Source organism: Gigantopelta aegis, chromosome 14 (assembly GCF_016097555.1).
Source record: "Gigantopelta aegis isolate Gae_Host chromosome 14, Gae_host_genome, whole genome shotgun sequence".
Lineage (NCBI taxonomy): Eukaryota > Metazoa > Mollusca > Gastropoda > Neomphalida > Peltospiridae > Gigantopelta > Gigantopelta aegis.
The window spans coordinates 45,690,759-45,716,742 of NC_054712.1; the positions used below are offsets into that span (position 1 = coordinate 45,690,759).

Genomic DNA, 25,984 nt, shown 5'->3' on the forward strand with positions numbered 1-25,984 from the left:
GACAAGGATCTTTTATATGCAGCATCCCATACAGGACAGTACATAAAATGGCCTTTGTTACACCAGCTGTGCAGCACTGGCTTGAAGGACAAATAGCCCAATGGGCCCACGGACTAGGAACAATCCTAGACGGTCTACACATCACATCACATCACATCACTGGGTTACGTCTTGCCTCCAAAACACCTAAAGACCAAAATGACAAATAAGTCAGACCCAGTTATTCTCAGGCTGGTCACTTACTTGAGGTACGACTGAATGAAGAGTGCAAGATTCTGGGGGTTGATGGATTTGACGTAGTCCTGGTACACTGTGATCAGATCGTGGTTCGACCAGCGAGTTTTCTGAAACACAACAACAAACAGAACAGTAAACACAGGATCTAAACACTACCAGTTGTCACATGGTGAAAGGAAGTACATGTATCTGCTTTAAGTACATAGGACTACAGCAAACAAATATTAAATTACCTTTATTTTTAAAGGTGGGGAAATAACTCTGTGGTAAATGTAATACCCATAATTATATCCTTTGTAATGTTACAGCCATTTTCACATGATCACCCCAAATGGGGGATGATTACCTGGGTATCACTACGTGTTCCGTGTAACCCAGATACTGAGATTTCTGTCCCACACTCGACTACTGGCCATGCTAGAGATTGCCAGAGACATGCCTGAACCTTAATTAGATAGAGGCACGTTAATAGAGTTTAGGCTACGATACTAAGATGGTTCAAATGACAGCAAGTGTGGAGCACCGAAATGGAAATACTGACTTAAAGGATTTATAATTCATCTCACTGTCATCATCTAGATGTTTGTGACGTCCTAACAAAACATGTCTTTCTCTTTGAGTTTCAGGTTTGTGGCATTTATTACCAGGTATTATTATATTAAAAATCTCATTAGAACTGAGTTAAGTACTACTATTGCACAAAATCATTCCATAGCAAGTTACTAGAGGTTTGTTGTATTATAATTTCTCCCATCTCTAGCCATGCAATACAGGTGTATTCCATGACGTGAGCCCATGTGGAATAAATCAGTCTTGCATGACCACGTGACTTCTGTTGTTTGAGCTGATATTAACATTGGGTGACGTCACGTAAATGGCAAAATAATGCAAGAAATGCTTTTAATATTTCATAAAAACAAGGAAACCTGCTGTCATCATGAAATTATACTATCATTTTCAGTTTATACTTCTTTTAATTTTTTTTTTAGGTTTTTCACGTTTTCCCAAAATGCTTGTTTTTCATCTACTGGATGGGAGAAAAATAATCCTCCATTATATATCCATGTGGGACAGGGCTATTCTACCCTCGGGTACATAATATGATGTCAACAAATTATGTACCCTCGGGTGGAATAGCCCTGTCCCACATGGACACATAAGAAGGATTCTTTTACTATACAATAATATATACAAACTCAATTTACAAACACGTCAATATACAATTTTTTCATTAATAATTAAGAAAACATGAATAAAACACTATTTTTTTTTTAATTTAAGTGTATGCTGTGATTTATTAAGCATAGTGATTGATTTAAAGAAAAAATTAAGCAGACTGCCATTTTTTTCAGAATAATAGGGTGCAATGCACATACTGTCATCAACGCTTTTTTGTAAATTATGAAGATAATGTCCAACATTAACTATTATACATTTTTAGTAATATTATTAAAATCAGTTGACATTTCAGCATGAAATTACACACATATATACTAAGAATATCCATCTACGTAACACTAACATTTTATAGTCAGTTATATTATTTATGTTATCATGACAACAGCTGCACATTTCAATATACCATATTTTCATTAATAATTATGAAAACTTTAATTAAAAACTGATATTTTTCTTTTAATTTAAGTCTATGCTGTGATTTATTAACCATACTGCTTGATGTAAAGAAAAAATTAAGTTGACAACCACGTTTTTTTCAGAAAAATAGGGTCAGATGCGCATTCGGCTATCAACACATTTTTGTAAATTATGAACATAATTTCCAACATTAACTATTAAACATTTCTGGTAATATTATTAAAATCAGTTGACATTTCAGCATGAAATTATACACATATATACTAAGAATATCCACCTACGTAAGGCTAACATTTTATAGTCAGTTATATTATTTATGTTACCATGGCAACACCTGCAAATTTCAATATACCATATTTTCATTAATAATTATGAAAACTTTAATTAAAAACTGATATTTTTCTTTTAATTTAAGTCTATGCTGTGATTTATTAACCATACTGCTTGATGTAAAGAAAAAATTAAGTTGACAACCACGTTTTTTTCAGAAAAATAGGGTCAGATGCGCATTCGGCTATCAACACATTTTTGTAAATTATGAACATAATTTCCAACATTAACTATTAAACATTTCTGGTAATATTATTAAAATCAGTTGACATTTCAGCATGAAATTATACACATATATACTAAGAATATCCACCTACGTAAGGCTAACATTTTATAGTCAGTTATATTATTTATGTTACCATGGCAACACCTGCAAATTTCAATATACCATATTTTTATTAATAATTATGATAACTTTAATTAAAAACTTTTTTTAATTTTAAATTTAAGTCTATGCTGTGATTTATTAATCATACTGCTTGATGTAAAGAAAAAATTAAGTCGACAACCGCGGTTTGTCTGAAAAATAGGGTCAGATGCGCATTCGACTATCATCGCATTTTTGTAAATTATGAACATAATTTCCAACATTAACTATTATACATTTCTGGTAATATTATTATAATCAGTTGACATTTCAGCATGAAATTACACACATATATACTAAGAATATCCACCTACGTAACACTAACATTTTATAGTTAGTTATATTATTTATGTTACCATGGCAACAGCTGCAAATTTCAATATACCATATTTTCATTAATAATTATGAAAACTTTAATTAAAAATTAATATTTTTCTTTTAATTTAAGTCTATGCTGTGATTTATTAACCATACTGCTTGATGTAAAGAAAAAATTAAGTTGACAACCATGTTTTTTCAGAAAAATAGGGTCAGATGCGCATTCGGCTATCAACACATTTTTGTAAATTATGAACATAATTTCCAACATTAACTATTATACATTTCTGGTAATATTATTAAAATCAGTTGACATTTCAGCATGAAATTACACACATATATACTAAGAATATCCACCTACGTAAGGCTAACATTTTATAGTCAGTTATATTATTTATGTTACCATGGCAACACCTGCAAATTTCAATATACCATATTTTCATTAATAATTATGAAAACTTTAATTAAAAACTTTTTATTTTGCTTTTAATTTAAGTCTATGGTGTGATCTATTAACCATACTACTCGATTTAGAAAAAGAATTAAGTAGACAGCCAATTTTTTTTTTGAATAATAGGGTCAAATGCACATACTACCATCAACGCATTTTTGTAACTTGTGGACATTGTGTCCAACATTACCTAGACACTAAAAATATGTATACTATCTCTATTACTTTATATATCTTTGTCAAATGACACAAGATTTAAAAAAAGGTATATGCCCTTTCACTTCCTGTCATTTTCAAATGAACATAATTAATTCTGTTACCATGGTAACCAATGCAAAAAGAGGAACAGTTTCCCATATGAAATGTTTTAAATGAATTTATTTGAATACAAATCACTGTATAATGATGTAATAATAAGCTCCCAGCTGTTTACAAGAGATGGGTGAAAATTGTGAATTCTGTTACCACGGTAACCAATGCAAAACAGAAAATGTCATATTTTTTTTTTATCATTTTCAAGGACTGAGAAAAAACAACGATGTATAGTGACATAATTGTACTATGCCTGTAGAAAAGATATATGAAGCTTATTAATTCTGTTACCATGGTAACCAGTTCAAAACTATGTTACCATGGTACCCAGATCGAAACTGTTACCATGGTAACCAATGCAAACTATTGGTTACCATGGTAAGGTATGTAAAACTGGAAACTATTTGCTGTGTGCATGCAACTTTTGGGTCATACGGTCAAAAGTAAAGGACACCAGTAATCAATAATTTGAGGGTACTTGAAAACTCCACATCATAACTGCCGCAACTAGGTGGTTATGGGGTTTGGAATCTTTTTAAATTGGACACTGTATTTCATGTACACACTTTAAGCAGCAGCTATCTTACTATAATCATTCTAAAAATTATTAAAACGTATCCATTAATTCCCAAGATTTTAGGGTACATAATTTTACCCTTCATACCCTCTGACAGAAACCCTGGACACTGATATTAGAATAACAGAAATAGTAAAAAGGATTTTATGCATTTCCGTAATTTATTGTGACACAAGATACTTGCCATAGTGCTTCACACGGTCACAATTGTAAAAAAAAAAAAAAAAATGTCCATTCATCTAAAAAATGTTTTAAACCCAAAGAAACAAACATCAACATGTGAGCCCTATAATTAAAATTCAATATGTACCGTATACATAATGTGTATCCAGTGTTGAACACTTATGCATGATACAAAATAGATCTAAACGGTCACCTGAGTAAATTGCTGACCACAACTACCAAACACATGGAGTGCGGAGCACCCATTTTCCTAGGGGGATTAAAATGACCAAATTCATGGTTTTGGGTTTTCCATGGGTAAGAGCAACTATCAAATAAATTTGGTTGGAAATGGTCTAGTATTTCTGAAAACATAATAGTTTAAATGCATTTGTCTATATGATAGATGGTTTAATGAATTTGTCTCCTACCTGAGGGAGGGGGGGTGGGGGGGGGGGGGCCCAGGGACACGACATTAACGAAATTCGCAAAATTGATATTTGTATGGTATTCCTGGACACGATAATTGGCTTAATTTCCCCTATTTGTGCCCCACCTTTAGGAGAGGGGTAGAATGACCAAATTCACAAGGAAATGGGTCACGAATATGCAATTTCTATATAACTATTGTGATCTCCATTCAAGTTATATACACTGGTCATCTATTTGCCGTTATATATTATTTGAATACTATCCAGGTATAGCATTTCGGGCAAATGAGCTGGCCTAAAACCTTTTAACCATGTATTTCCATCATTTTACTCTGACACAATATTAGTTGTAATCCATGTAAAAATATGTAGTGATTCATTTGCAACCCTATATAGCTGTTCATGGCTGTAACTAGGATTTAAACAATGAACCAATGAGCATGGAAGGTGCAAGACACCATTTTGCAGTCATTTCAGGAAGGTTACATACTTAAAACATCAGTATCAATAAACTATTTTTCTATTATTTTAACAACAACCCCCCCCCCCCCCCCCCCCCAATGCATTCCTCCCACACCAGGGGCGGGATGCAGCCCAGTGGTAAAGTGCAGTTGGTTTGGGATTGATTCCCATCGGCGGGCTCACTGGGCTATTTCTCGTTCCAGCCAGTGCTCCATGACTGGTATATCAAAGGCTGTGGTATGTACTATCCTGTCTTTGGGATGGTGTATATAAAAGATGCCTTGCTACTAATGGAAAAATGTTAGGGGTTTTCTCTCTCTGGCAGAAATGTGCCTGCATGCCCAACAAAAATGAGAGCCCGTACGCTTAGGCCTATGCCGCTTCATTTTTTTTTTTTTTTTTAATTTTGGGCCCTGTCGCTTAGGCCCTTGGAGAGGGAGGTCAGAATGTGTTTATGTGTGGCACAAAATGTAGTTGCAACTGATAAAAAAAAAATTCATACACTTCAAAGTTTTTGCGATTTTTCTTTGATATTTTTATCAACAATATAGGATCGTTTTATGATTTGTGATTATTACATCCAGAATACAACATTTTAATTGCATTAAATAATTTGTTTAACGATTTTTGAGACAAAAACAATGTTTCGGGTCGTTGCCTACACAACAGTGTCCGCCCTGCTAAAGTACGTGGAATGTTTTTCTTTTTAATTGTTATTTTAAAAAATTTAGTTATCACCATATTTTTAAAATAAAAAACGTGATTACTTACTCTGAATCTATTGCAAACCATTATCCTACTGTAATTTTCACATTTTATATAGGTCCATATAGTTACCGCACGAAATTTTTGGGGGTGTTGCGTAACACAAAAAAGGACCGTGTCGATGTTCTAAAAAACGGTCGATAACTGTTGCATGGAAAAATAATTGGACCTTGCGGTAAGGGTATGTATACCCCCGACGCATCCACACCAATTGGTACCATACAGGCCTGATGTACTAATCATAAGCGTACGGGATCCCGTTTTGTTTTGTAGGGGTGGGAGAGGGAGAAGGGCAGGCTAATTTGTGCCCGAATTAAACGAAAATACCACCAACTAAAAAACATTTATTAGTTTTAGCGTTATTGCCAACCAGCTATATATAATATAGGGTTTCAAACGAAGCACTACACAATTTTACATGGATTTAATTACAACTAGTATTGTGGGAGAAATGTTGGAACTACTAGTACATGATGAAAAGGTTTCAGGCCAGCTCAATTTGCCCGAATGTCTCTGTCGTATTCACCCAAATTTTTAGATTTTGGTACTAATAAATTTATCAAAATACAATAGATCCAACAGTGCAACACAACTACAGTTTACCTCATGATGATTAATTTATCTTTATAACATTTGCAGATATGTGTGCAGGGAATGGGTCGACCCCCCCCCCCCCCCCCCCCCCCTTCTGGTCCCTGCTCGAGCAGATTAAAAAAAAAAAATTCAATACATATTCCGGCAGAGCATTACAGAAATCCCCTATAAACTTCGCTCTCCAGACACCCCTACCCAAAATCCCAGCACACATGCCTGATTTTTAAAAGATTGTCATCCACCATACAACATTATTACAAAACATTCACTGCTTATATACGCTTATTCATAAAAAGCCATGCACGGCACCCCCCCCCCCCCCCCCCCCCCCACCAAATCCTTGGATCCGCGACTGGTACAGTAATAAAAACAAAAAAACGGTGGCGCCACATAATTATGTGTGACACGCAACGAGAATGTTTTGTGATTGGTTATTGAAAATAATGTAGGTCACGGTATTCTGCAGACTACTTCAGCAGATATTCGTAACCTATCGTTTGTAATTCATTTTTTAAAAATGAGAACAAATATATATCCACTCAGTAGTGATTAATACTAATGTGAATGTTGAAAAGGAAAAACTGGCAGAAAAACAACACACAACAAAACAACGACGAACACCGAACACATGTGCGTATTCGATCATATAGTCGACGTAACTGTTCAAGTAAACATAGTTAGTTAGAATATCGTCTGCTGTAGTATAAGTAACCACGTTGTAATTATTAATGAAAACAGTTAGCCGCAAATGCAAGCAATGTGTACTACTGCTGTCAAATTGTATGGCGGGAAATGTGCTGTCACATGACCTGTTGTTTATAAATAGAAACAGGGAAATGGCGCTTTTCGACGACTGTTTATGCCGTCGGATTACAATTATTTGATTGTGTTTGTACCTTTTTTAGGCATTAAAGGTGATACTTTTTCTAATTTAATGCAACTGTCATAATGTAGTTCATATATAATAGTATATTATGACAACTTTGTAGACATAAAAGAAACCGCTACCAAAAAAACAAGAAACAATAACAAACAATAGCACGCGCCATTTGACGGGTCATTTTTGTTTTTAAAAAAACCATAAGATGTACACCAGCAATTTAGCAAATATTTGGATATGTCATTCTAAGACTATTTATTGACATTTTCTTACTTTGTTTTTGACAAAAATGTCAATAATTAATTTAGAAAACGATTTTTAAATGAAAACAATGCAAAGTGACGTCATTGTGATGACGCTTGACGTGTATACACGTCAACGGCAGGATAAGGGTTAACATGATCTACACCAAATTTAGTGATTTACCTTTCCAAACCAGTGCCACAGCAGATACTCCTCGGTGAAGTTAGTCAGCTGACCGCTGAACAGGTACCAGGAATTCATCTGAAACAGATACACAACAGTCAACAACACCACACTGATTAATCAATCATCGGCTTATGCATGTTAAATGTCTGTTAATTCTGACATACCACTAGAGCATACCGATTAATCAATAATCGGCTAATGTATGTTAAACATATGGTTCCCCTGTCATGCAGTTCATATAGACCCTACAGACTGAGTAGTAATACAAACCAGTAGATGGTGAAGACTTACTTTCTGATATCCCCACTCAATTCAACCGGCTGTCTCACATAGTCACTACAGACTAAGTAGTAATACAAACCAGTTGATGGTTGAGGCTTACTTTCTGATATCCTCACTCAATCCAGCCGGCCGACTCACATAGCCACCACAGACTGAGTAGTAATACAAACTAGTGAACATTGTGAAGACTTACTTTCTGATATCCCCACTCAATCCAACCAGCCGTCTAACATAGCAACTATAGACTGAGTAGTATTACAAACCAGTGACTATGGTGAAGACTTACTTTCTGATATCCCCACTCAATCCAGCCTGCCTGGGCTGCCGTCGCGTTCACAACAATCAGAGAATCCACCTGGTCTGGGTAGCAGAGCTAGAAAAACGAATGTACAACATTCTAGTGCAAAGCAATCTGTCTTTGTTAATGAAAAGACACAGAAATACACTCAGTTTAGTGCAGGACCGTGACGTGAAAAAACCATCAAGGTGAGTGATTAATTGCTTGCCTAACTTAGTCTATGGGAAGCCATTTAAAATATTACAATACTGATACCACATACATTTACAGTGAGGTCTGTAGTGAAATTTGACCTCTAGGTCATCGTACAATATGGCTGATATAACAGAAATTTTAGTTCACGCCAAAGGAAGGAAATGTTTTATTTAGCAACGCACTCAACACATTTTATTTTAGTTTTAGTTTAAACTAATGAGAAATGTCCTCTCAAGAGCCTCACGAATTTTCCCATTCTTACGTCATTAATCAGTTATTATCTCTGTCATGCAGACTATAAAAATTAAGAGGAAAGGCTATTGTTTTCTGTTATTTCAGCCACATTGTACGATGACCTAGAGATCAAATGAGCAAATTTGTAATGTAGACTATGCGTGTGACATCACTTGAGCTAGTAGCAAGATATGACTTTGCTTTATCCATTATCATATTGTCAATAGACACGGTGGTTGCAGGATAAATAAAAATAAATCACATAGTAGCAAGATTAAATAATGAACACACAAAAATGTTAACAAAAATTAACAAGTCAACAAGATGAGGTCAACATGAGGTCACAGTGCATGAAGACAAGGTACATTATGTAAACTCACAAAAACAAAACTCACAGCAAGATGAGATGTAAAACAGATAAAATTAAAAACTATCAAAACATAACAAGACAAAGAGTTAAAACCCCCAAACCAGCCTCCGAGGTGCAGTGGTTAAGCCATCTGACTACAAGCCGGAAGGTACAGGGTTCGCAGCCTGGTACTGGCTCCAACTCAGAGCGACTTCTTAAGAGCTCAATGGGTAGGTGTAAGGCCACTACACCCTCTTCTCTTTCACTAACCACTAACCAACTAACAACTAACCCACTGTCCTGGTCAGACAGCCCAGATAGCGGAGGTGTGTACCCAGGACAGCGTGCTTGAACCTTAATTGGATACAAAACTGAAAATAAGTTGAAATGAGAAAGAGAGAGAGTATCTTTAAAATGCTCTTATACCACTAAGGTTTCAGGCATGTCTGTCACAGGCGAGGTCTCTGGATAGCCAGTAGCCTGGTCCGAGACAGAATACTAAGGACAATTTAGAATATTAAATCAAAAAGGGGTAAGGGGACTTTTAATAATTATAATTTAAATTTTAAAGCACATTCCAAAAGATAAAAAATTAATTTTTACCATAATACAACCCTAATTTAAATTATTTAGTTAAAATGAAATGAAATGCATAAAAAAAAAAAACCAATACTCTCATAGCTGAGCATGATAAAGAGAAAAAGTAACTCACAGCGTAACGAGACAGGACGTTTGCTCCTGCTCCAACTCCAAACCCAATAAACCTCTTCAAGCTGAAAAACATTGAACATAATTAAACTTCCCTAATTATTGCACTACTTTCACACAATAGCAACACCAGCTCACGCAGGATCGGCCAGGTCTCATATCTATTAAGACAAACTGTTTTTCCTAATTACTGCACTACTTTCATGCAATGGCAACATCAGCTCACGCAGGATCGGCCAGGTCTCATATCTATTAAGACAAACTGTTTTTCCTAATTACTGCACTACTTTCACACAATGGCATCACCAGCCCACGCAGGATTGGCCAGGTCTCATATCTATTAAGACAAACTGTTTTTCCTAATACAGTAAAACCTCTCAAAACTGGACCCTCTGTAAACCGGAATTCCTCAAAACCGGACATTTTTCATGGTCCCTGTTTTAACATCTGTGCAGAAAAGACCCTCTGTAAACCGGATACCTCTCAAAACCAGACTTTTTACATGGTCCCGAGCGTGTCCGGTTTAGAGGACTTTCACTGTAGATACTGTTTACAATACAACTGTTGTTTTTTTGTGTTTTTTTGTGCAATGTATGGTTTATACAATTTTCTCAGGTGATGGTTAATTGTTTATGACAGAAATACCATATAAATCAGTTAGCCTGACTACAGCTTACTTTGATGGCTGCACATAGTAACACAGTTAACATACTCGTTAGTCACTATATACATTCCTAAATGAGAATAGTGAAAAGAACTGATGTAGTAAAGATCCGAAGCAGATCCAAGATTTGTCTAAGGTTGGAGCACCTATAGTATTCCAAAGGGCCTTCGGGAAGATTAGCTTTTGCTAACTGTGTTACCCTCATTAAATAAAGAATTTATTATTATTATTATTATTATTATTAATAAAGTATACTAAAATGCATAATATACAGGAATCTTCCCAGAAAAAAAAACAAGACAACCAAGATATTACAAAAACTGGATTTTCGGGACACTATGATGTTCTGGGAAGGAGTGCATATCCCAAACCACCTAGATCCGCACCTGTCTGTGATCACCACAATGTATGTGTCAGGTGACCGGTAAATGAATACATCCTATACTTATATTTATAATTACATTTTGCACTTCAACATGTTTTCAATACATATGTGCTCTATATAGTTTGGTGTGGAATTTCCAATGTTAATGGTAGATTCATCCTTATCCTTTGTATTGTGTATGTGGCTTAAAAAAGAATATGGTTGATACCATGACGTTTGGACTTACCCATAATGCTCTACAACGCTGTGAACACTTTCCGCAAGCTGGTCCATAGTTGGGTAGACAAACCTATAATAGATAAACAGTAATCACTGAGGCAATTATAATTTGTATTTAAAATGTTCGTAACACAATTTATACAGTTCAACTGTACTAATTTCTGCAACACTATGTGACAAAATATCAACATACTAATAGAAAATTCCAAAGCAAAATTATTTCAATGTGTCTTTAGATATGTAATATCTTTCTTTCTTTCTCCTAAAACGTTGGTCAGAAAATTACTTTCCGTGCAGAATTATCCAGCATTATTAAAGACAACACATCTACCGGTATTTAAATAAAAGATTTAGGTAAAAAACATTTAAAGTTTGTTTTGTTTAACGACACCACTAGAGCACATTGATTTAGTATTCATCGGCTATTAGATGTCAAACATCTGGTCATTTTGACAGTCATAGAGAGGAAACCCGCTACATTTTTTCCATTAGTAGCAAGGTGCCTTTTATATGCACCATCTCACAGACAGGATAGCACATACCACGGCCTTTGATGTACCAGTCGTAGTGCACTGGCTGGAACAAGAAATAGCCCAATGGGTCCACCAACGGGGATTGATCGCAAACTGACATTGCATCAAGCGAGCACTTTACCACTGGGCTACGTCCCGCCCACAGATTTAGGTAAGTGCACTTCTTGCAATACACACATTTTTCTACATGCATTTTCTGCTTCCATCATACTCTTGACAAAGTTTGTAGAATACAAAAGAAAATTTCTTCATATTTTGCTCCACTTATCCCCCTCTACCACCTGCTAGGTATAGCCACAATACATCCATGTCAATATACTGAAAACCAGCCAAAGATAAACCGATGGGCTGGCTAAACAGAGCAATAAGAACACTATTATCCCAAATACAGCTACATACTGGATATATTCACACTATGTAATAACACTTCATATTCTACACAAGATCATAAACACATCACACAACAACTGAACATGTGAACTACAACCACAACCACCACACACCAATATAAAACACCCATGCAGAATTACAACATCGATAGCAACAATGAAAACAATGAAAGCAATATTAAAAACATTTAATGTCCTCCTGGAATGCCAGCTCCTGGGAAAAAAATGGCACTGGATAAAAAAGGTCTTGAACTATAGATGCTACTGTGAGTCTGTAATAACAAATAGCCAGGAAGAGGGTCAGGAGAGCATTAAACTTGCGAGCCCCATTTTACGCAGTGATCCTGGTGCTAAAATCACCTGAAATGCCAACGCTAACTTGGGCACTAAGACTGCTCCATAAAATACAGCCCAAAATAGTTGATAAAAAAAGTTACTTTTGTTTAAATACACCATTAGACCACATTGATTTATTAATCATCGGCTACTGGATGTCAAACATATGGTAATTTTAACAAAGTCATAGAGAAGAAACCCGCTAAATTTTTCCATCAGTACCAAGGGATCTTTTATATGCACCATCCCACAGACAGAATAGCACATACCACGGCCTTTGATATACCAGTAGTCGTGCACTAGCTAGAGCGAGAAATAGCCCAATGGGCCTACTGACTGAGCTCGATCATAGACTGGTCACGCAACAAGCAAGCATTTTACCACTGGGCTATGTCCCGCCCTTTAATGGTTGATAAAGCATTACAACTTACCATCTAGTTTGACAAAGTACTTACCTCTAGAATCTGAAGTAATAAGGAGTTTAAGGGATTCACAGACATAGACACAACTTGCCCATCTCAGGCAGACAATTTTATATATTACGTTTACAGGCTTCCGGATTTAATAAAAATACAATAATTTCCAGTAGTTAGCAAAATCACAAAACCGATATTCTGCTACCCACTATCATTAACTCTCACTGTATGTGGGAGCCGCATGAAGAATGTGAACCCATTACCTACTGGTCTACGTCTGATAGCTTAAACCACCATACCACCACAGTTGGTACACACACAGGTTTCACGTTAGATACAAACTATATTGCATAACAACATGAAACATAGTCATAAGCTCAGAAATAAATTTGGGGGAAATTCTGTTTACAATAGCAATAAAAAGAATGTGATTTAAAAAAAAAAGAGGAAAAAAAAAAGACAAGACAAACAGCAAACAACACTTATTGATTGAATATAGCTGGAGAGAACAGGTGCACTATTTATAAACCTGTGATACTGGAAGAAAACATGGGGCACAGAATTAGATAGAGCTGCCAAAGTATGACTCTCCTATATCATATCTAGGTGACCATACATAGAAATCTGTAAGATACACGACTCTTTTACAATCATACAGTCAAGCAGACCCACATACTTGCCAACCCTACCACTTCATGTGGTAGGCTACCAATTTCTTTACTGTTCTACCGCCTACAGCATTTCAAAGCTTTCCTACCACTTTCAGCAAAAGAAAAGTAAAAAAAGGAGAAATTTAAGCTTTAATTTGCGTTTGGTTTAAATCGATATCAAATAATGATTAATCCAGCTTACTTCAGTAGGCCTAGCTACTAGACAGCACTCCGGCTAGTGAGTCGTAACAAGGTCTAGAGTATGCCGTGTCGTCATGGTAACCTGGTTCCATTAGTTTCTGCTTGTGGCCTCTGGCGGAAAACTATATTCACAACTAAAAGTGGTGCTTTGGTTGGCTGCACATAAACTATTGATCAATCAAATCCAAACCCTCCCCCCCACAAGCTCCCTTGCAGTGCACCACCTAATTTTCTCATTCGAAAATGTTAGCAAGTATGGACCCAGGTTAACTTGACATGACAGAAAAAAATTTACACGCACAAAACACAAACCCCACCCCCACCCCCCCCCCACACACACAATTAAAAAAACCGAAAGATGATGAAATGAAAATAACAAGGATGAAACCAAACAACTGTGACTGATAGTTTGAGAGAAGCAGATGGACATGTGTGGAATCAGTGACAGCGTGAGACAGAAGACCTGCATGGAAGTAAATCTAATATACATGTCATATAGCAAGAAACAACAAGGTGCACATTGGTAGAAATCTGACAGAACAAGAAAAACAAGTGATCATATGTAAACATATGTGGAAGTACATGAGAAATAGGTACACATACGTTGAAATCTGTAGTGGTGCAAGAAGTGTGTGTACATATGAAGAAATAGGTGCACATGTAGAAATCTGTGAAAGTACAGAAGAAATACTACTAGGTGCATATACATGTACGTAGAAATCTCTAACGGTGCCAGAAGTAGGAAGTAGCTGCACATATGTAGAAATCTGTAACAGAGCAAGCGTTAGCTGCACATATCAAGAAGTAGGTGCACATATAAAGAGGTAGGTGCACAGTGCATATATAAAGAAGTAGGTGCACATATAGAGGTAGGTGCACATATAAAAAGGTAGATGCACATATCAAGAAGTAGGTGCACATATCAAGAAGTAGGTGCACATATAAAGTAGGCACACATCAAGAAGTAGGTGCACATATCAAGAAGTAGGTGTACATATCAAGAAGGTACACATATAAAGAAGAATGTGCACATATAAAGAAGAAGGTACACACATGAAGAAGGTGCACATATAAAGAAGAAGGTACACACATCAAGAAGTAGGTGCACATATAAAGAAGAAGGTACACATAAAGAAGTAGGTGCACATATAAAAAAGTAGCTGCACATATCAAGAAGAAGGTGCACATATCAAGAAGTAAGTGCACATATAAAGAAGTAGGTGCACATATCAAGAAGAAGGTGCACATACCAAGAAGAAGGCACACATATCAAGAAGTAGGTGCACACATATCAAGAAGTAGGTGCACATATCAAGAAGTAGGTGCACATATAAAGAAGTAGGTGCACATATCAAGAAGGTGCACATATCAAGAAGTAGGCACACATATCAAGAAGTAGGTGCACATATAAAGAAGTAGCTGCACATATCAAGAAGAAGGTACACATATGTAGACATCTGTGATGGTACAAGAGAAGTGGATGCACCTACAGGCACACCGTTAGGGCTAGTTTAAACCAATCACCAAATTATATTTATTTTAATGCTAGTATAACCAAGGGAAAAAATTGGGACTTTATGCTTGATTTGAGCACAGCAATATAAAAAAGTTTGTTTTGTTTAATGACACCACTAGAGCATTGATTTATTACTTATCGGCTATTGATGTTCTCCACCAAGAATGAAAAGGTTAAACTTACTTTGTATTAAAAACCAAGGTTGGGTCAAAAAGTATTGTTTAAATACAGTAGTGATCAAAATGTACAATTTAAAAAAAATAAAATTAAACATTAGTTGGCTAAGACAGCCATAAGAATGTCCTCAACATTGTCAAGTCCTAAAAAGCATGGTTGGAAAGTGTTACTAACAATGTACTAAACTGAATCAAGTACTACAAAACAAAGTCAGAAAGTGTGGCTAAGCTGAGTGAAGTACTAAGAAGCGAGGTTGGATCAGAAGATGTTGCTCAAATAGTGACCACCAGTACAGTGCACTGCCTCAATCACCATGGTAACGTACCTCTGACCTAGCGACTCGGGATTACCCAGAACATCATGTCTGTTGGTGAGCAAGAAATATTTATTATATACATTAAAAACATTTCTCTCAGGATTCACGAACAAAATTAATATTGAAACAAAAGTGTTTAAGGCATCTTCATAGCAGATGTTTTGGTCCAACACCATTAAAACAAGAACAGTTAGGTTCCTAACATGATACACCTAAACATGATTAGTGATGACTTGTATAGTTATCTCAATATTCATGACAGAGGTTGATGAATTAATGCAAAAGAGAAAACCCACTTCCAATACTTCCATTGCATTTAGATGACAGGACAGTGCTTACCATCCACTTTCATACACCAGATATTATTTGTAGATTTTATAAGAATATTAATATTTATAAGTAAATAGACATAGCTCTATAGTAAGGTATCTACTTATCTACTGTTTTTTTAATCAAGTGATTTGATTGTTAGTTGTGCCAGATATAAATATTAGTTACGAATTACAACATGAGTTAAAAGTTACCCACGATGTATATCTCCACGTTATAATGCCAATTAAACAAATGGTAATGAAAGATCCTGTCTAAAAACAAAAGTTAACACCAAACATTTTTACTTCTACACGAAAAACGAGCAAAACAGCCAAATACAAAGTTTTTCTAATTCTAATACAATCTAAGTGAGCTGTTAGTTAATACCGCTGAATTAACAACAAATGAGCTCTTTTCTGTTTTGACACATGCCATTCTCAATATCCTTTAGTCACAGTAGCTAAATGTATATGTAATATAATCAATGTCACATAAAATTATACATTTTCCTCCATTTTAACATTCCTATAACCTAGGAAGCTATCCCATTGCCTCGTCTTATTGAGTATTACAACAGAATGACAGCTGTGACACTGTTTATTAAAACAGTTACTGCAGTTTACTTGTACTGTGGGGGCCATTCAACAATTAATGCTCAATTTGTTTTTTTTTATTATATCCCCCTTCCCCCATGTAATGTTTTGTATTGCTAAGGCCACTACATCCCTCCAAAAATTATGTAACATTTGTCAATAAGTAAACGCTTTCCCTGCCATAATGGCATATTTGACCAATATCATTAGATTTTGTCTGTAAATGTTTGCTTGGTTTCAAGCAAAACAAATCATCCATTAAAGAACAAATCAGCCATTACTGGGAGCATTTTTCTTGATAAATAAAAACAAGAAAATTGTTTTTAAAAATGCAGAACTCTCGACAAAGATTCCTCCCTCCCCATTAATGTTTCATAACTCCTCCCATCACTCACCCATCCCCTCACTAAAGCATTACATAATTGTTGACCAGCCCCTTGCACTAGTAAATTATATCACAACATGCTTTTTGTGTCTTCTTTTTTCTTTTCTTTATAATATGCTACGGAAAGATTTAACTTTTAAGTTTTGTTTAATGACACCACTAGAGCACATTGATTTTTTAATCATTGGCTAATGGAATGAATGAACGAATGAATGAATGTTTAACGACACCCCAGCACGAAAAATACATCGGCTATTGGGTGTCACACTATGGTAAATTTCAATTTGTGGTGTATTGGCCATTCTCAAAGAGAATGTTACACCCCTGCACCACGGTGAGATTACAACTCGTGCATGGGCATTGGCTAATGGATGTCAAACATTTGGTAAATCTGAAATATAGTCTTAGAGAGGAAACCCACTATATTTTTCCATTAGTAGCAAGGGGTCTTTTGTATGCACCATCGCATTAAAATTAAAAAGATTTGGACTTAATCCTATGGGACATTCAAAATTTAATAGCACCACAAATGCCCCTTCTCTCACCTATCCCAAACCCTTTCCTGTCCTGGACGAAGGGGCCGGTGTAAGTCGACACCTGCGCCCACGACAGGCGTGTGCTACAATAGCTGAATGTGCACGTTAAGCCCTATCACCTGACCTGACCTGACCTGAGATCTGTTAAGTATTACGGCCGCGATGTAAAACGTACTCTGGTTTGAGATGCATGGCGCCCTCCTCCTGTCCCGGGGCGTTCAGGTGGTACACACAGAAGTGTCGCAGTATCGGCTGCATCTCGGAGAAACTGAAGAATCCCTGGAAACATGTCACGTCTGGAAACGAGAAAAATATTGTCTCGTCTACATGACAAAAACAAAACTTCTACCAGTCATGACTGTTACTACTGCCGTTTGAAGGAAGGAAATGTTTTATGTAACAACACACTCAACACATTTTATTTACGGTAATATGGCATCAGACATATTGTTAAGGACAACACATATATTGAGAGAGAAAACCCGCTGTCGCCACTTCATGGGCTACTCTTTTTGATTAGCAGTAAGGGATCTTTTATATGCACCATCCCACAGACAGGATAGTACATACCATAGCCTTTGCTACACCAGTTGTGGAGCACTGGCTGGAACGAGAAATAGCCCAATGGGTTCCACAGACTATATGTGATGTTGAGACCGATGTCGTGGTACGTGTATATGAAGTTTATCATCATGTGATTCACGTTTAACAGACAAGACTATATGTGATGTACTCAGTGTTTCTGCCAGAATTTTTTTTTTGGGTATGGCGCTATGGAATTGAATGCAACCACAGTCAACAAGGGGTGTGTTGGGCCTCCCCGAGAAAGAAAATGGGTTAAGTTCAGGGTTAGGCTTAATATAAGAAAATAATACATTAATGATACGAGTAATTAATTTTATTAAAAGGTTAACTTTACCCATTTTAGTTTTACCCTCTGGCAGAAACCCTGTACTACTCAAGGTTGAGGCTGATGTTATGGTACGTGTATATGAAGTTTATCATCATGTAATTCACATTTAACAGACAGACTATATGTGATATACTCACGGTTGAGGCCGATGTCGTGGTATGTGTATATGAAGTTTATCACCATGTAATTCACGTTTAACAGACAAGACTATATGTGATGTACGGTACTCACGGTTGAGGCCAATGTCGTGGTATGTGTATATGAAGTTTATCACCATATAATTCACGTTTAACAGACAGACTATATGTGATGTACTCACGGTTGAGGCCGATGTCGTGGTAGGTGAGAATGGCCATCTTGGACCGGTCTCCCTGGATAGCGACGTGGACGTTGCCGTATGGTGTCTCAACATCATCTTCCTGGAGAACAAACAAAACACTGGTACACTACACAGCTCTGTACAAATCAGTCCTGTTAACCAGACCTCGCCATTTGATCACTCTCACTCCCCTCAGACTAGTTCAAGGAGAGCAATTTTTAGCTCCCCTCAGCATGTCAATTCATATGGTATCAATATCATAAATTTAGTGGAGTAATCAATCACTCCCCTCAAATGTTTTTCCCGGTGATCAGGTCTGGTTAACAACTGTATTGAATAGTAACAAAACCACAGATAAATAGAGGATAATAAACAAGTTACCAGTTATTATAAAATTTATGCCCTGAGTGAAATAATTTTCAGTTGTCACGAGTTTGTTATTCTATTTATTACCTGAGCTATTTTTTCTCTAAAAGCCTTTATTTTCAACACACATGCATGCCAGACACACACACAAACGATATAAACCACTTAACGTACTGTTCTGAGTATTACTATAACTTTGTTATTTAATCACGTTCATTGATAATTTTCAAAAACAAAAGGTCTCTTTATTCTGGTACAAAATCTATAACGAATTGCATTAAAATGACATTTTGTTATAAATTTAACACCAAAAACAGACAACCGTAAACGCAAACTCTTTAAACTACATAATGTCCTTGTGTGTGTTTGCCCAATCATGACGACGTCATATTTAGTACTGACACGGTCATTGGTTTATAAGCGTCAGATCATCCAATAGTATTTTTCATTAGACCAATGCATGATAATTTCTCAATTTCTTAGTGAGAAATTATGATTTTTATTTTCCCCATTAAGAGTGCCTGCTGGAGTAATAAATACTGAAAATCACATACGATAATCAGCAATACAACACAAAATACCATATACACATGACAGAGCTTAAACACACTAACATTGGGTGGTTGGATTGGGGGCAGGATATTCATATTTACACAATAGACTTAACTGAAACATTTGACCAAAAGTTTTCTCTAGCCATCGGGCATGGCAATAACCCAACATTGAATATCACTAGCCATGGAAGTGGGGCTACCACAATCTAGAAGCCCTGTCTGGCATGGCAATAACCCAACATTGAATATCACTAGCCATGGAAGTGGGGCTACCACAATCTAGAAGCCCTGTCTGGCATGGCAATAACCCAACATTGAATATCACTAGCCATGGAAGTGGGGCTACCACAATCTAGAAGCCCTGTCTGGCATGGCAATAACCCCACATTGAATATCACTAGCCATGGAAGTGGGGCTACCACAATCTAGAAGCCCTGTCTGGCATGGCAATAACCCAACATTGAATATCACTAGCCATGGAAGTGGGGCTACCACAATCTAGAAGCCCTGTCTGGCATGGCAATAACCCAACATTGAATATCACTAGCCATGGAAGTGGGGCTACCACAATCTAGAAGCCCTGTCTGGCATGGCAATAACCCAACATTGAATATCACTAGCCATGGAAGTGGGGCTACCACAATCTAGAAGCCCTGTCTGGCATGGCAATAACCCAACATTGAATATCACTAGCCATGGAAGTGGGGCTACCACAATCTAGAAGCCCTGTCTGGCATGGAAGTGGGGCTACCACAATCTAGAAGCCCTGTCTGGCATGGCAATAACCCAACATTGAATATCACTAGCCATGGAAGTGGGGCTACCACAATCTAGAAGCCCTGCAGGGCTATGAGCCATTTAGAACGTTTAGAATGCAATACAATAGCATGATTTGACATCCATGTTCAGTGCTGGAATTAAGATGTACAATGCTATTTTACTTATTCCTTAATTTCATTATCATCTAGTAAATAGCGGGTACTCGGGTCCAGATCGGGTTTGAACCTCAAGTACTCGAGTCCAATATTTTTGACTCGTGGAGGCCCTATTCATATGGCATCAATATGGTAATATCTTAAATGGCTCCCTAAAATCTGATTTAGTGGAGAAACTAATCATTCACCTCAATGTTTTTTAAGGTGAGGTTTTGGTTAACAACTGTATTGAACAGTAACAAAACCACATAAGATTATAATCAGCAATACAACACAAAAAATACTATGTATGTAATTTATGAATATTATGTTAAACAACAAAACAAAAAGGTTCTGGGATATAGCTGTGAATGTAAAACAGAAAATAAGTAAAACTCAGCTTGAATGTAAAAAACTATGTAGCAGGGCTTATGGTAGCCCCACTCCCATGACTAGTGATATTCAATGTTGGGCTAGTAAATAACTACCATTACAGGCATCGAAATAAGTCGAGAACGGTCGTTCAGGTTACCGGGAGGTTACCACATGTTAGAGAAGTCGAGAACGGTGTTTCGTTCTCGACAAAAATTTCAACGTAACGGTAGTTTCGTTTCCGAACGTAAACCAGGCAATGCATTCAGGACTTCTGCGTTTCATTATATCGTCAGTAATTGCATCGATGTTTGCGTGCAAGTCACTCCGCGTTTAAGCAGTGTCCACTAGATGAATTTATGTCCGCGTTTTGTTTTCTCGTACAAAATTGCACCAATGTTCATGCGCACATGTGGAATTGCAAATTTTGGCAATCCGTGTTTAAACAGCGCCCACTAGATAAATTTACTTCCGGATTTCGTTTTTCATACCGATGTTCACGCGCACCGTTACAATTTCAGAATGATCGCGTAGTAGTAACAGGAATTCAATTCTAACTTTCATATAGTTGTGGAAACCTATAGGTTACCAGGTTATATTTTGTGGTAACCTGTAAATGGGTTACCAGACACAATGCTTATTTCAATGCCTGCATTACCCGACGGCTAGTGAAAAAAAAGAAGTGTCAAAGGCTGCATTTAAGTACATTTTGTAAATGTGAATATCCTGCCCCCACCCTATACCCCAATCTTAGTGTTTTTAAGCTCTATCTCCCTCTTTAGGTCGACATTATTACTATTAGTAAAATTATATTAACTTAAAGTAAAGTAGTAGCTAGTGAATTTTTATTTGTGGTTAATAAATATTCAAAATCACTGATCCCACAGCTAGTGGAGTTTATAAAAATTCTAGAAGTCCTGTATGTACAGGACTACATGTCTGTCCAAACCGGATTCAGTGATGACTAACAAATATTGGCAAATATACAAAAACATAGATTGTAGGCTAAAACATTTCTATAAATTCTGTTAAATTAAACGAAAATTAAATTACATGTATGTCAAAATAACAAACAGGTCATTGGCAAGTCAAAGAAAGTCTGGCACTCACTAATGTGACACAACACTTAAAGTCCATCCCACGGGGAACACCTTTTTTCATATTACGAAATGTACTACAAGTTATTTATTTCTGAGCCAATTGATTTGTAAATTGCACACAAAAATAGCTGGGATTTTTAATTTGTTAATTTCCTTGTTACGTCAAACCAAATTGAAATTATTTACAAAAAACAGTTTTATAGAATGATGGGATGGACTATAGTGACCTGAAAATACAGTAGATTATGTTTAAACCCGATTCAAGGCAGACTGATAAAATTTGCGGGTATAAAACAGAGTGCTCAATTAGACACAATTTGTAAGATATTGTCACTGCACGGGACACTGAGATTGTGCTGATTAACACAGACATTCGGGGCGGGACGTAGCCCAGTGGTACAGCGCTCGCTCGATGTGTGGCTAGTGTGGGGTTGATCCCCGTCGGTGGGCCAATTGGGCTATTTCTTGTTCCAGCCAGTGCATCACAACTAGTATATCAAAGTCAGTGGTATGTGCTATCCTGTCTATGGGAAAGTGCATATAAAAGATCCCCTGCTGCTAATCGAAAAGAGTAGCCCATGAAGAGGTGACAGCCGGTTTGCTCTCAATATCTGTGTGGTCCCTAATCATATGTCTGACGCCATATAACTGTAAATAAAAATGTGTCGAGTGCGTCGTTAAATAAAACATTTCCTTTTTACACGGTGTGGGATGTAGCCCAGTGGTAAAGTGTTCGCCTGATGTGCGGTCGGTCTGGGATCGATCCCCGTCGGTGGACCCATTGGACTATTTCTCACTCCAACCAGTGCACCACGACTAGTATATCAAAGGCTGTGGTATGTACTACCCTGTCTGTGGGATGGTGCATATAAAAGATCCCTTGCTGCTAATCGAAAAGAGTAGACCATGAAGTGGTGACAGCGGGTTTCCTCTCTCAAAATCTGTGTGGTCCTTAACCATATGTCTGACGCCATATAACTGTAAACATAATGTGTTGAGTGTGTCGTTAAATAAAACATTTCTTTCTTTCTTTTTTTCCCCCCTTCTTACACAGACGGAAAAATATCCGCCAGGTCCCCCCTTCCCCTAACCCCAACCCCAACCCTAACCCTAACCCCTAACCCTAACTAAAAATAATAATGGAGGGGACCGGGTGGATATTATACCTGTGCCGGATCCGTCTGTTCTTTAAAAAGCAATAAAATATGTTTCAATCAAACAAATATAATTAAATTTTATTTGCGTCTATACACTTTACGGCAATCTGATTGGTCCAGGGGTGCTTACCGTACTTTTTTTCGTTCATATCTCATGAACCGAAAAAATTTAAGCCACGTGCCCCCCCCCCCCCCCCACTGACTCGCACTACTTTTGTGCAACAAGCCGGATTATTCTGGCAATCATATTTAGATATTTTGAAGAAAACACACGTGAAAGCTACAAAAAATGTATAGGATAAATTAATGGAAAATGCTATTGCAGAGTAGACATGTAGATATATACACATTGATTTAAAAAAAAAAAACCACACACCCAAAAACCCCAACCTCTTCGCTAATCATGACATGAGACAAGAAATCATGTAGGAAACTTCACTTCTGTAACTGACTTGTAAGCGATGTTCTACAGTTGTTGGCGAAAATTAAACGGTTCCACCAACAGCATAAATGTTAGACACGTTCTCTTCGTTCACTTTCATAAAATATAAACTAAACACGAATAGGACAATTCCTTCAATATAACTAAACAATCCGTAAAAATGCACAGCAGTTAGAGGAAATGACGTCATTTACAAAAAAATCACCTGATTCAAATGATAGTGAATGAACGTTCGCATTCTTACGCGACATAAGTATCAATGAAGTTTACACAAACAATACTACAGGTGTATTTAAAGCTAAACAAAATAAATTCAGTTATGTATTGTTAAAGTATGCATATAAATTTAATTATAAGATTTGACTGCAATTATTTTTTGGTTCATGCAAGTATGAACCGAAAAAACCATGTGCACACTTTTGTATGACCCACTACGTGGGCTCATACAATGTGCACATACTTTTTTCGGTTCATACTTGCATGAACCAAAAAATAACTGCGGTCAATTGTTAAATGAATAACAGAACCACAGTAAATATGCCATTCTTATTTCTAAAATTACAGTTTAATGGTCCTATGTCAAAGCTGAAACTACAAATATTTTGTTATTTTCACATACAGTACGCGAACCAACCAAAGTGGCAATATCGGCGGTCATAGAAAAAAATATGTTTTAAAAAATTCGCGGATCGGCAATTTTTTTAAACTTTTATTTCAACAAGAACTACGTTTGCACTTCATCCAATGCATAGAACTGTTCATTATTATTATATTGACCATGTTTACATGTACATTGTCATTAACAGCTTCAAGTCATAAAAGTGAAACACCAATTTTTAAAAATAAATAAATTGTGAAACTGACTCACGTGCAACTTGCGTCAGCTGTGGAAGCATTCATTATATATGATGGGGATCAGTTTGATCAGTTTGACTTTTTGATGTCCCACCGAGTTAAAAAAAAAATGGGGAGTGGACTGGGTGGTTTGAGGGACGGATGTTTAAAACCAAATTGGCTATCAGACTATTTTGTTCCACACCAGTAACAACTTGCTGCGATTCTGCAAATTCGCACCGGTCACTTTGCTGCGAATCTGTGACCTCTTTATCTGTCCGTTGTTGTCAACTGCTGATATGTTATAAATTTAATTTAATTAAAAATAATAATAATAAAAATAAAAAAACCCAAAAATACCCCCCCCCAACAACTTTTATACCGCATCGTTGACATATTTTTTTAAAATTAGAATAATTAAATTATCCTAAAACTTATGATACTGATATATTCCGATTGACACCTTAAATCATTCACTCTATATTGATTATAATAATTTTAAAACCAAACACATGATGTAATTTAACTGACTGACAACCCTTGTAGATTGCTGAAAAAGAAAAACTATTAGTAGTAATAAAGGAAAAGGAGGTTGGGTGTGTGTGTGTGTGTGTGTGTGTGTGTGTGTGTGTGTGTGTGTGTGTGTGTGTGTGTGTGTGTGTACTGCGGTTTTGAGAGAAAAGAAGTGAAATCGACAAATAAATGTGTATGTGGCTTGCCTACGTGAAGTCTGTCACAAGCGGCTAACAAAAACTTCATTTTATTTGTATTATTCTTACATGTATTATTATTTAGGGTGTTTTTTTTAATTTGTCTTTTTTTCTTTTTCTGTTTTTGCCAATGCAGGCGCGTATGAAATAATGTTAGGGGGGGGGGGGTCTAGACTGGCGAGCTACGTTTATGGGGGGTGGGGTTTGCAAAACAACGTATAAAGGCACATGTGCAGAAAATTTAGTACGGGTGTCTAGACTAGTGAGTGATGTTTTTAGGGAATGTCGGGTCAGGGGGAGGAGGGTAGGCCCTGAAGCACACCCCTGTGCACACGCGCCTGCAATATCATTATTTTTGCGGCTGAATTTACCAATGGCCCAAACGATCGCGGGTCTGCAAGTTGCTTTGTTAATAGATTTCCAAAAGGAACTTGAATACAGGTTTTATTTGAGGCTGTTTTTATTGTGGATATATTCCCTCTGGGCCCCATTTACATTTTCTTCACTATCTGTACCAATATCATTATATATTTATGTTTACCGCCGATTTGACAAATGATCGTTAGTTGTTTTGTCTGCGAACTGCTTTGTTAATATAAAAATGCGTTGGGAGTGATTTTCGATAGGAACTTGGGTACGCAGGCAGGTGGTAACAATATCCGGGTGTGGGGGTTTGGAGCACAATGGAGGGGCTCAGT

The 25,984-nt window shown here is 36.7% G+C and overlaps 1 protein-coding gene across 7 annotated transcripts in view; it reads right to left on the reverse strand.

Moving 5' to 3' along the window:
• Positions 1-25,984, reverse strand: part of LOC121389401 (protein NDRG3-like) — a 56,093-nt gene that overhangs the window by 7,950 nt on the left and 22,159 nt on the right. For 6 of the 7 annotated variants that reach the window (XM_041521011.1, XM_041521013.1, XM_041521012.1 and 3 more), the window contains 8 exons: positions 18,838-18,937; positions 17,781-17,901; positions 15,789-15,827; positions 11,253-11,315; positions 9,982-10,042; positions 8,480-8,566; positions 7,909-7,986; positions 244-344 (listed from right to left, as the gene is read on the reverse strand). In XM_041521011.1, the coding sequence (XP_041376945.1) occupies positions 244-344; positions 7,909-7,986; positions 8,480-8,566; positions 9,982-10,042; positions 11,253-11,315; positions 15,789-15,827; positions 17,781-17,901; positions 18,838-18,937 (650 nt within the window). The remainder of the gene's footprint in view (positions 1-243; positions 345-7,908; positions 7,987-8,479; positions 8,567-9,981; positions 10,043-11,252; positions 11,316-15,788; positions 15,828-17,780; positions 17,902-18,837; positions 18,938-25,984) is intronic. The other variant, XM_041521014.1, reaches the window with a different exon arrangement.